General features: G+C 37.7%; 1 protein-coding gene across 4 annotated transcripts; it reads right to left on the reverse strand.

Annotated features, from left to right (window-relative positions):
• Positions 1-447: 447 nt before the first annotated feature.
• LOC137304091 (AP-3 complex subunit mu-1) lies at positions 448-13,052 on the reverse strand. Of its 4 annotated transcripts, none has more exons than XM_067972563.1 (9): positions 12,967-13,050; positions 11,689-12,116; positions 11,251-11,422; positions 9,300-9,437; positions 8,996-9,081; positions 8,680-8,813; positions 4,772-4,979; positions 4,414-4,504; positions 448-1,375 (listed from the first exon to the last, which is right to left on the reverse strand). In XM_067972563.1, exons 2-9 carry the CDS (start codon positions 11,959-11,961, stop codon positions 1,275-1,277), a joined length of 1,203 nt encoding a protein of 400 aa, XP_067828664.1. In that variant the 5' UTR covers positions 11,962-12,116; positions 12,967-13,050; the 3' UTR covers positions 448-1,274. The 4 variants fall into 4 exon arrangements, with proteins under 4 accessions (XP_067828664.1, XP_067828662.1, XP_067828663.1 ...); XM_067972561.1 differs by having other exon boundaries at positions 4,414-4,558; positions 12,967-13,049; XM_067972562.1 differs by lacking the exon at positions 12,967-13,050 and having other exon boundaries at positions 4,414-4,558; positions 11,689-12,125.
• Between the last annotated feature and the right edge of the window lie 33 nt (positions 13,053-13,085).

Here is a 13,085-nt window from a genome sequence, read left to right on the forward strand (position 1 = left end):
CCTTGTGTGAACATGGCCAAAGGTGTAACTGCAGTTTTTGGCTAACCATTTTGTTCGATTGTGCACATCATTTGTGATAAAATTTGTGGCAGTTTCATCAAACACTCCAACAATCTACATATTCACCACATGAATTAAAAATGACTTGAATTGCTATCCTTGAATTTCCAAGGTATTGGCTGTGGTAGATCAGGAAACATGTGTACTAGGACAGCAGTGTTGTTACCTTGATCATTGTTGATGTAAGATATAGATTCTCCAATCTAGTGGTTAATACTCAGATGGCACATCTATCTCTTTTTTTTTACCTTACGTGACGAATCAGGTACACCACTCAGTATCTGTTCCAGCCCTATTTAAGGTATATAAAACTAATGTATTCAATGATAAAATTGTCAAATTAAAACCTGCAACTTGCATTTTCCCCATAGGCAGGAACAACTAAACTGAAATGTGACTCATTTTTATTGAGACGATCAAACCATACATTCAAAAGTACAAAGTGTGACCAAAAAATTATAGTGTACTAAATCTATTCATAAACATCATAATGAACATTTTATGCTGTTGGGGACATGTTTAACTCTACTTGTAGCCTACTTGCAACAATAGCATTGTAGCTTTTAGTAATGATTGTTGTCAGATACAAAAACATCCACATGCCAGAAGTGGATGGTTACTTGGCAATTCCAATGAGTTGTATTGAATCGTTGAAAATGCAGGCAGGGTTTGTTTGGCATACTAAAACTCTATTCAGAATACTTCAAGTATCTCATCACTAATAAAAATCATTTGAAGCAGTGAAGTATGCTTAAATGGATCTTCCTGGCACAACTTGGCAATGCTAGTTTATAACTTATACTGTGCCATATTACATGAGTATTAAGACATTAGAGTCGAGTTCTTACAGCATCAGGATAGGTATAACTACAGTTTTTACAAAAACTAGAATATCTAAATGTGCATGTTCTATTTTATGAAGAAATAGAATTGGCAAAGGAACAATGCCCCTTTCAGAAAACAATTCAATTAAATATCTTAAAGCCAATTTGTTTCATACTCCTGTTAAAATATTACATTGTGATTAAGGCAGTTAATCATGAAATGCCTTAGAAATATTTCCCTTCATGTTTCCCTGTTACTTTACCAATTAAAGCATTGAGAACCCTGGAACAGTTTGACTAGAGAAAAATAGTGTTAGATTTTCAAAGAAATTCACATTATGCTTAGCTAAATATCAGATTTTAGGACTTGGAACTGCAAAGGTTGTTCCCTCATGTTCTGACTTGAAATTTTCCTGCTTTGGTGACGTATTTCACACCTTTAAAGGGTTTGTATCTTTCACCGTACATGTCTAGTCGATTCACTTTCAAACCTGGGAGGAAAGCAAATAAATACCATTTAAAATTCCCATGACTTTGTAAAAATATTTTGTAACTATTTCATCCACGTCTATCTGTATCTCTGTTGACTGAGTAGACAGACAATATTTCCACACCTTCACCATTCTGAACTGCTTGCTTCAAGATACACAACTGCAGGCCAGGGTGATTCAGAGCATTAACAGATTCCATAATCACAAATGTAAACTTTAGAACCTCAACATGTCGAGAATATAGTCATTGAGCAAGTGTTCAGATCAAGGGCATTTCTACTGCCTTGACTGGTGCCAGTCCAATGTGTTAGAAAGTGCTGCAGAAGGAGGAAAGCAGATGGGTACATTTGCCCATAGTGTTAAGTTAGGAACTAACATTTACAGAACTTTGAATTTAGTCATGCATTACTGATGTGAAGTTGTACAAGTGTATTGCTTGTGCTGACTGAGAATATTTGGTACCAAATTTACTCGTACAGCTACGCGACCGCTAAAATAAGGCGAGATAAAACTTTCTATATTAAAGATGTACTGCCTTGCAGTTGCACAATACTCCTGCTCCCAGAGTCCGAGATGTCGGCATAAGAAAAGAACTTCATTGAAAGGATCCAAAACCAGCGGTTGGAAGTAGCCAAAATTCAAACCTCCATTGTAATATCCCTCCAATGATTCTGGTAATTGATTGAATCAATGTTTAAATGCAGTGATGCTGCAGCATTGTGTGTCACTACAAATCACGGCAGTTGATTAATAAAACCACCTTTTAAACCTCCACTGGAAATTTAAATTTTAAAATTCAAAATATTAAGTTACTCAACTTTTGGTTCCAAATTGTTGGTCTTAGCTTTCTCAAATTTCAAGCAGTGATGACAATTTTTACGATTTAATATTAACTCTACTGGCTTCAGAAACTGGCTGATTTCCCATTGATGCTCATGGGCAAAAAATTTAATTTGTCTCTTTCGGTCACTGTCACACTTTTTAAACATTTGTGTTTTGTGTCTACATGTTTTGTCAATTCTCTGTAATTGAAGGCACTTTCTCTTTCCACATTAATCTGCATTTTCCTGTAATCGGTCCTCCCATCTGTCTCTGTGTACTCCCATTTTCTGTGTTTGCCTATCACGGTTGCCTTTTTTTTTGCTCAGCCAAGTGTTTGATGTGCTGAAATATCACCACACGAGTCTCCAAATCAAGCACCTGGGAAATCCACACAGTTTTTGTTTGCCTGATGTGCAATCCCCACACTTTCCTCACAGCAACACACAGTTTACCTAATTTACAGAGCTTAAGTACAGGATGGCAAAAGGCTCCGGGTCCCTCCAAGCGTGTGCAGTCAGTTTCTGTTTGTGTCTGGTAATGTATACCTAAATTTAATATTTGTCTCATCTGTGTTTTTACTGCTTTCAATTTGCTGTGCTCCTTTGTTTGCTTGAGGTGCAATTAATGCTGTTGGGAGTATTCCATACACTGAAGTGGCACTGAGATGCAGAAGCCTGTGTACATGTGTTACTGAGGGGCAAAAAAAGACAGCACTGAGCTGTAGGGTCACTCATCTGTGAAGGGTAGACAAGAGAATATCATGCCAGCATATGTGACTGCTTCTGTAGAATTGAGTTCTCATTAAACCAGATAGAAATTACAACAACAGGCCGTTTGGCCCAACTAGTCCATGATAGTGTTTATCCTCCATATGCTCTTCCATGTCCTAATTCCATGTGTCTGCTCTGAGCCCATATTTTTTTTCCATCAACCACCGATTCTCAAAATGTTAAGATGGTCTCTACTTCAATCACGAACTCTCGTAATGCATTCTGCAATCTTACAACACTTTTTAAAAAAAATAATTCTATGGCCTAAATATTAACTCAATCAGATCCATGTTGCCTTGTTCGAGACACCTCATCCACTAGAAACTGTCTGTTTCTATATACTCCATCCAATCCCTTCATAACTTAAGGCACTATCAAATTGCCCATTAATCTCCTGTGTTCTAAAGAAACTTGCTCCAATTTTTGAATCTTTGCATTTGTATTTCCTTTTAACTGACAACATCCTAGTGAATCTGCACTGTACCTTCTCTATTACCTCAACATCCTTCTGATCATGTGTACTCTAATTGTGGCCTTACTAAGGTTTTCCATAGATTCACCATTAACTCAACTTTTGTATTCTATACCTCTTGCCATAAAACCCAGTATTCCATTAGTTTTTTGAAAAATTACCTTTTACTCTTGAGGCACTGTTTTTAATGTCTTATCAAATCCCTCTGCTTTTCCATTTACACTCAGCTTTCTCCTGTTAAAAGTATAATTGCTTTTTTACCAATTCTACCATCTTACCAATATTTCCTTGTAGCTTCCTTTTGATCCTCAATTATTTATTCTACTTATTTTAATATCCTCCATAGATTTTTGATGCCACTCCCTCTAGCCCTATATCTAAATCATTGCACACAGTAAACAGAAGCAGTCCCAGAACAGAACCCTGTGAGACACCATTAACCACTACCAACCACTCTGAAGAAACTGGCCTTGGCTCGAACTATCAGTTTCCTCCCTTCAAACCAGATCCTAATCCAATGTGCTCCCTTCCCCCTAGTGTTACATGTGCATAGAGGCATGGAAAACAATGATCCAAACTCCAGAAATGGAACAGAAGGCAAGACTGAGGTCCTTGAGATAGAAGGGAAAAATTATTGGAGGTAATAGAAGTTGAAATGAATTGTTCTTGTTATATAAATGTTACTTTTTAAAAGGTAAATGGCAGGGTAGGTAACAATATGGCTGCTACCAGGTCCGATCAACCCCCCTCCCCCCCAACAGATGTGATTGGGAATTCTTTCTAAAAATATTTTTTGGTTCAAATTCACAACAAGCATGCTTTGTGCTATTCAGACATGTGCCAGAAGCAAAAAGATATATATAGTGTACGAGTCAACAATCCTACACTGGTAAATATTCATTTAACTTGCCTTTTTTGTTACTTTTGCTGGAATTCTGGTTATGTTTATAACATACAAACCCCAGTCTTCTCACCTGACACAGCAAGTTGCTGGATCCGAAACTGAACGTTGAGTGTTGGATTCTCTTCTGGTTTGGGTGCCCCGGACTGAAGGCTGACCAATCCCTTAAGAGTTGGTAACTTTGGTAAGATAATTTTTCCAATGTCCCAAATTAAAACCTGAGAGAGAGCCGCACAATAACATCTAACCACTAAATCTCTGTTGCTTCCCTTTTTGTTACTGGGAAATAAAGATCTTAAAGAACATCTTTTAATTTAAACATGTTTACAGTATACATCTATTGTAATGTTTAAATAACATTACTGTTGTCACAAAATGCTTTTGTCTTGCAAAAAAAAATGTAATTGAGTAAATAAAATGCTGGGACTTACCTTGGTGACTGGATCAAATGTATAATTGCCCTGTGCTGCAGTGAGGTTCATATTGAGCACCACTTTAGGCATATGAATAATCACTAGAACACTCTCCACTATCTTTCCCATGGTCTGTTTTGGTCCAATTGTTATATCAAATCGTCCTGTTGATCCATTTTCTCTGAAGCTGATACTGTGTTTTACATAAACTGGTATAGCCACCAAGCTGAAAATATAAATCGTGAGTATAATTTGATTCTAACATCTTTCATTATTCAGTATGGATGTTAACCAGCCTATTACAACTGTTTTGCACAGCCAAAAACAAACCAAATGCTTTGTATGTATGACTGACTGAATCATAACTCCAACCGCACCCCCCCCCCCCCAAAATTCTTTTTCATTCCCTTGTCAGATTTACTTGGGCATCATCCTCAGATTGCAAGGACAAACAGAAAACTTGCTCTTAGATCTCTTCCATTATCAAGCTGACCACTAAGGGGGAAGACAAGAGTGGTGAGAGTGACTTTTCTCCCCACTTTTCTATCCCCTAACAGCACAGGTAAAATCACAAACTCACCAAGTGGAAAGTCAAGAATACCACAAAAATAAACTTATGCTCGTACACATACATTTAAGCCATTGGCAAAATTAGCACATTTAACAATCCAATTATCTTCAAATTCAAATATAAACATTCAGTCTGATCTTTAAATGGCAAATGGTATATATGTTTTAAAGCTTATTAAGGAGCAATTACACTGTGCAATTTTATTCTTTACTTCCCTGTTCATATTTGACTCAATGCTTTATATGCATAACTTGTTTTATATTATGCTGAATTATTGACAAACTAATATATAGCATTGTGTGAAACAAGGCAAGATTTTTTTTGATCATAAGCTTCTACTGTATTTGCAATGAGTTGGTTTGTGTGGGGTTGAGCACGGAGATCACACCAGCATGGATAAGGAATTCAGCAACAATCCTTCTTTAGTAACTTTATTGAGAAAATCCCATGGATGCAATTTTCCACAGATGAGACTATGACTGTTGGGAGTGTCACTTGATAAAAAGCCAATTCCTTCTTCCAGTTAATGTGAAATTCTTTGTGCAAGTCACTTCCCATTATTTCATGGTAATTTTGGTAAAAACCCTTCAAAAATCATAGGTGTGTAAGTTGCTCCTCTTTATTTAGATGACATGTAAATGTATGTAAAATTGATAGCTCACAACAGATCATCAAGGAATTGTTTGGTATGAGTTATTTTGTAACATATAGCAGGCAACTTGAGGTTTATATAATGATTGGGAAGGTTATCAGATTTATCGTCATTTTAACTAGTATGGCAATTCAGTATTCATGTGTATATATTACATTATTATATCCTTGTCACCCCTTTTTCCTCATTTATGTACTGATCCTCAGTGATGCTATTCACCGGTATGCTATCAGCTTCCACGTGTACGCTGATGATGCCAGCTCTTTCTCTCTCCCACTTCTCTCAATTGTAAAACCACTTCCATGCTGTCAAACTTCCTGTAACTTTTTTCAGCTGAACACTTTGAAGACCAAAGCTATGGTTCTTGGTGCTTGCAACAAACTCTGCTCCATTGCCATTGACTCCATCCCTCTTCCCTCTCACTCAATAAAATCATGTGCACAACCTCTGTGACTTTTTTTCAACCCTGAGATGTGCATTAAACCCAATATTCTCTCAATCACCAAGACAACTTAATTCTATTCTGCAACACTGCCACCCCCTCCACTGCTATTTTCGTCCCCTGCTGCTGAAACCCGTATCCATGCTTGTGTCCATTCCTGACTCAATTATTCTAATGCTCTCCCTGCTGTTCACACTCCATAAACTCCATCTTGTCCAAAATACAGCTGTTCCTACTCTGTCCTGTAGTAAGCCCCCCCTGCACCATCACTCCTGTCGTCTTGAAATCCTCATCTTCAAGTCCCTCCACGGCTTTGGTCCACTCAACCTCCGCAACCTCCTCCAGACATGCACTCCCTGCTACACCCTCAGGGTTTTGATTAGCCTCCTGTGCAACTTCTCTTCTGTCGATCCAACAGTGACAGAGCTTTCAGCTACCTATGCCTGACTCTTTAGAACTCCCTCAAGAGACTCCTCTGCTTTTTTCCATCTTTAAAAACCTTCTCAAATCCCATCCTTTCTCTCAAGCCTTCAATCACCCCTCCTAATGCTCCCTCGTGGCTTGGTATTTCTGTACCTCTTGCTACTATGCTGTGAAGTGCCATTGTATGTTGAGGGTCCCATGTAAATACAATGTTGCTGTAGTAGTGAGAACAAAAAAGTTTTAAAAAAAATATTGTTGGCCTCTAGAAGGAAGCGAGAGCTTATGATAGTGGGCCAATTTGAAAAGCCACTTCACCCAAACACTCAACAGTTCGTATCAGTAGGCCTGAGTTTAAAAAAGAAAAATTAGAACAATATACCAAGGATGCATAAGAGACTATTAGCTAAAGTTGAAGCTCATGGAATTGAGGGCAAATTATTGACCTGGTTAGGAAATTGGCTGAGCGGCAGGAATCAGAGAGTAGGGATAATGGACAGGTACTCAAATTGGCAGGATGTGACGAGCGGTGTCCCACAGGGATCTGTGTTGGAGCCTCAATTATTCACTATTTATTAACGACTTAGATGACAGGATAGAAAGCCATATATCCAAGTTTGCTGATGACACAAAGGTAGGCAGCATTGTAAGCAGTGTAAATGGAAGCATAAAAATTACAGATCTATTAATAGATTAAGTGAATAGGCAAAACTCTGGCAGATGGATTTCAATGTAGGCAAGTGTGAGGGCATCCACTTTGGACCCAAAAAGAATAGATTAGAGTACTTTCTAAATGATGAAAAACTCAAAACAGTGGAAGTCCAAAGAGACACAGGTCCATGTACATAGATTATTAAAATGTCATGGACAGGTACGGAAAATAATCAAAACGGCTAATGGAATGCTGGCCTTTATATCTAGAGGACTAGAATACAAGGGGTTAGAAGTTATGCTCCAGCTATACAAAGCCCTAGTTAGACCACAACTGGAGCACTCTTGCACAGTTCTGGGCACTGCACCTTAGGAAGGATATATTGGCCTATGGAGGGAGTGCAGCGTGGATTTGAGAGAGATACCTGGACTCCATGGGTTAAATTACGAGGAGAGATTACACAAACTAAGGTTGTATTCCCTGGAATTTAGAAGATTAAGGGGTGATTTGATTGAAGTTTTCAAGATATTAAGGGGAACTGATAGGGTAGATAGAGAGGAACTATTTCCGCTGGTTGGGAAGTCTAGGATTAGGGGACACAGCTTAAAAATTAGAGCCAGGACTTTCAGGAGTGAAGTTAGGAAACACTTCTACATGCAAAGGGTGGTAGAAGTTTGGAACTCCCTTCCACAAATGGCAGTTAATGCCAGCTCGATTGTTGATTTTTAAATCTGAGATTGATAGATTTTTGTTAATCAAAGGTATTAGGGATATGGGGATAAGGCAGGTATATGGAGTCAGGTCACCGATCAGCCATGATCTCACTGAATGGTGGAACAGGCTCGAGGGGCTCAATGGCCTACTCCTGTTCTTACGCAAAAAAAATTTTTCCACTGGTGAACTAACCTAAACTTATGACTGCCATTTGAGAGTTATAAAAATATTCCAATTCTCAATACCCCTACCTGCCATTAACATGAGTAATTTATCAATATTGAACATTAGTTGATGTGGTAAGAATGTTAAAAATGAACAGGAATTATTGCTGAACAATATTAAGTTCTGTCTGGCAATTTCTCCTATTTTGAGCAATGCATTATTATACATCACATTTATTTCCTATTTATTGTCCCAAAACAAACTTTTATTTTACTGTTCTAATTTTTAGAAAAGCATAAAGTCATCTTACTTTTGTGAGCTGACATGGTAAGACATCAAACGGAAATTTCCATCTGGAGGAATGAATGACAGAACTCGCTCAGATTCCCATCTTTTAAAACGAACGCATGGATGGAAGCTGACATCATCCAGCAGCTTTGGATTCTACCATTGATAAAAATTGAAGTGTATTTTAAGGCATTTTTGTGTAATTAAAACATTTAATGCATTAAGACAAAGAAATACAAATTTCATATCAAGTTCTGTACTTTAAGTTAACATTATCAGCATGCACAGTAAAAAAAAATTAGTTCAAAGTATGCGAAAGGAACAAGTACATTACTTACCATAAAGGAAAGGGTGAGGTCTGGCATTCCAGTTAGCTTGATACAAGCATCGATAACACCCTGGATTTCAGCAAAGACAGTTGATCCTAGCATAAAAAAAATAACTCTACCAAAACTAAAGCCACTTAAAATGTACGAGTTGGTTTGTGTAAACTATTGAGAAACAAAACTCATTAATGCTTAGCATGTTGAAGCCTGTGACCATTTTTCCACTTTAACTGGTACTGAAATGTTTTCATTGCTGACATAGTTTTGGGGAGTGATTGACTGCAAAGGAGATAAAAGTTACAAAATAAACTGTTACCTGATTTGTCAATGATGGCATCAATTTCTTCCGTAACATCAAAATAAGCTTCATTAGTTGTATACTTGACTCCTGCTCTTCGCCAAGGGATATTAGACAGTTGCCCAGTCGGAAGTTGATTTCCTACATTACTGCTTCCTAACAGAATTAAAAATCTGTAACTATATATCTCCATCTTTTAAGGCAGTTAGAGTATTTTAATATTGTACATCATTTTCTAATACTAGGGGTAATTCTACAATCCTGCAATGTGGGTTTCTGAACGTTGGAAAATGTTTAAAGGTGAACTTTGTATTATGCAGTTCTGTAATGTTTTCCAACTTAATCAAAAGGGATTAAATTGGAAAACTTAAAATGTACTGAAGCTAAAATACTTTTCCTGTTCCTACAAATCCTTATGTTAAAATACTCACTGGGAACATGGACAACTTTGTAGAAACATTTTAGCAGTTTAAGCATCTTTTGACCACTTCAGTGATCTCAATTGCAAAGACCACTACTGAAGGCACGATACACGTTGGTCATATCCTTCCTCTTTCACCCATTTGGACCAATGACTAGAGAACGAGAGAATGTGTATCAACAGTAGAAGCAGAACTGATTCAACCTGCCCTGGGACATTGTCGTTCACATTACTTGTTATCGAAGAGTAGTCTCATGGTCTGTTCATTCAATTTGTTGATGTTCCGTTTTGAAGACAGAGGGTGCCGTTACACACAAACTTAACACTGCATAACACCAAAATTGGTGTGTAAATGCAGATTTCTCAAGCAATCTCACTGTAGCTCTCACTGGAATTGTAGATTGCAGACAGCCATGTAAATATGGTCGTCTGCAGTTTGTGTCAAAAGATTAGAGTTGAAAGGTGGAGTTTGCATTTCTCTTCACAACAGTATGAAAGTTATAGCAATACTTGTTGAACAAATTCACAATTTGAGATAATGCAAATTTCATGAGATTTTAATGGCCCAGAATTTGCCTAAAAATAACAGCGTGAACGATGCACGTCGTTAATAATGTGCAAGTCGGCCAGCAACTTGTGGTGAGGAATACCCTGTGAACAGTCGTTAGCTTCGTGAAAATGCCGTCTTGCCCTTAACCTCCCTGCGATTTTCATGAAGTTGCTGCATTTGCACATTAATTGCCCATTAAAAAGCCACAGAATGTTAAGTCTTGTAATTAAAAGTACCCTTTCATGTTGTGATAAGTTAATTGGCAATCAACCACTTTTGCCCAGAAAGTGAACAATTAAGTGTGCAGTCTCATTCCTGCAAGTTGTGAATTGTTGGAGATTTTAAAAGTCATTTTAAATTTTTTTTCTTACTTTTCCTTTGTCTCTTTTTCTCTCTCAATCCAATCTTTCTTTCCCTTTCTTTATTTTTCTTTGTCGTGATTTAACATTAAATTCACCCTACTTCTCAATTCTTCCTCTCTTTGTTTCTCAATCCTTTAATCTCATTGGTTGAGGAGATACACAGTTTGTTCCATTGTTCATCACGGTCCACGTTGCCCTGGCTGCACGGTAATCAGCTTGCACTTCCAGCAACTTTGTAGGTAAAAATTTTTTTTTGAGATGAAGATTGCAGGAACAAGGCTAACAGGGCATACAGTGAGATGCCCCCGCTCCCGCACTTAAACATAGAAAATAAAGGTTATTTTTGGATGACTTGGTTGACCAAACCTGAAGCAAATATTATAGCAATTTACTTTTGATTAACTTGGGTAACTTAAGGGGTCTTTCCATCGTTTCCATGTTAATAATTATTTTATCCTTCTCCCACGTGATGAGTTGCTTATGTGGGCCAGGTGATTATATACTTAAGTGGAGCGGTGGGAGGAACAACTATGACTGATCTACCACCTTCTGAGGATGCAATTTGATCACTCTGGCGAAAAAGTATTTAAAATCATGCAAGTATTATTTTGATAAGGCAGAAGAACCACTTCTTACCTGTAATAGTATTAACAACTGAACGAAGAATTGTAGGAGGTTTAATGAGTTCTTTTAAGATATTGGATTCAGTAGCCAATGGGAAACCGTTATCCAACATCTCTTCCAGGAGCTCGTATACAATCACAACATTATCCTTAATTGCAGCCTCAGAGCATTCTCCAAAATAGTCCTGAAGAACAATTAGTTACAATACAAATTTTGAAGCAATGCATTAGTGCCACGCTGTACAAGTATACGTTGAAGATTTTGAGCATTCAACATGAAATGCAGGCTTGGTAAGTTTCACTTTCTTTATTCGCGCGATATTTTTGTTCAAATCTAGTTCATTTAATGTTTTAGTAAATTAACATAAAAGATGCAATACACAAGATATCGATTGGTTTGAGTTATTTTGACAGATACTATCATTTTTGTTTCCTCTAAATATGCACAAACCTGTAACGTTTCTGCCACTCGATGGAGAAACTCAATGACAAATAGAGGAGGCACTTCGGACTGGATGACGGCGACGAAGAAGATCTTGTCCCTGTAGGTGCTGACCAGATAATGGTGAGGCGTGGGGATCACAGGTGGCACATTATCCGCCTCCCCGGCTTTTTCTTGGGCCTCGAAAAAATAGTCACAAACCGATCGGCTCACCACGCTCTTCCAGTGTTTTTCCAGAAATATATCGCCGGTACAGTTAATAAGGAACAGACTGTGAATCATTTTCGTGAGACTGATTTTTTCCCCCCCTTAAATGATGATTAAGTTGCTGGCCGCACTAAGCATCGTTAACAACATTGACTCAATTCGCTGAACACCACCCAATACAACATGGCGGCCAGTCCTTGGGCGGAAGGGGCCTCGTTTTCTCTCCAACTCTTGGTTAAAGAAACAAACATTAAAAAAAATATTTGTAGATCGCCGCAAATAAACAGAACTTAACTATATAACGATAACCGTTTTATTTATTTTGGTCGTAATATATTGGAAAATATGAATTAAAGTATAAATGAAACGTGTTTTACTTTTGGACTGTAAGCTGACTGTACGCGGTATAAATTGAAAATATAAATAGTAAAAGAACAATATTAGTATTATACTGTGGTAAATAAATCCATTGTGACTGCAATATTAGAATGAATGTCTTTTTTTACCTTTTAATAAGGTCAGTTTCTTATTAAATATTAAGTTTGTTTACAGTGACTTACATTTCTATAAATATTAAACAACTTATTTATAGTTAGTGACAGTTACTATTACATTTCAACTTTCTGTACAGGGTATTAACTTTCATTACAAGGAGAATGAACGTCTTTAACATCCCTTTTGAATCGGGTTGCCAACTCTGAACGTATTTAGGAGGTTTCATCGTAAGACCCCCTGCCTTTTTCTACCTACCTCCCAATATTTGTATACATAAATATCCTTTAAAACGTTCAAAGGAAGTGAAAATAACATTTTTATTTAATACCACCCTGATTTTTCTCGCAGTTTGCTCGCAGCCGTGTCCAAGAGATTAATCTTTAATACCTGAAGTCTTCAGGACAATCCGGGAAGGTTGGCAACCCTTACATTTGAATCACAATATTTTTGGGGACCGTAAATGATATGTAATGGGTGCAAAATTGCACCAGAAACTGCTGAGATGTTTTATAAGAATAATTTAAAGTCTAATTATTTTGATAAATTTGAACAGACTGGCTTTTAACGGCCGCGAGTGATACTTACAACGTCACGGCGCGCGCCGCTGCTCCAGCTCTTCCCCGCCCTCCCGCAGGCGCGCGCCGCTGCTCTAGCTCTCCTCTTCCCCGCCCCCCCCTCGGGAGCGCGCCGTGACTCCAACTCTC

This window comes from Heptranchias perlo, chromosome 36, assembly GCF_035084215.1.
Source record: "Heptranchias perlo isolate sHepPer1 chromosome 36, sHepPer1.hap1, whole genome shotgun sequence".
NCBI classification, from domain to species: domain Eukaryota; kingdom Metazoa; phylum Chordata; class Chondrichthyes; order Hexanchiformes; family Hexanchidae; genus Heptranchias; species Heptranchias perlo.

Excerpts from the sequence above, each read along its gene's own strand:
- LOC137304091 (XM_067972561.1), bottom strand. The coding sequence starts at position 11,961 with ATGATTCACAGTCTGTTCCTTATTAACTGTACCGGCGATATATTTCTG. Across the intron at positions 11,423-11,688 it reads GAGTGGCAGAAACGTTACAG|GACTATTTTGGAGAATGCTC; the intron begins GTTTGTGCATAT and ends ATTGTTCTTCAG. Across the intron at positions 4,559-4,771 it reads CATTTGATCCAGTCACCAAG|GTTTTAATTTGGGACATTGG; the intron begins GTAAGTCCCAGC and ends GCTCTCTCTCAG.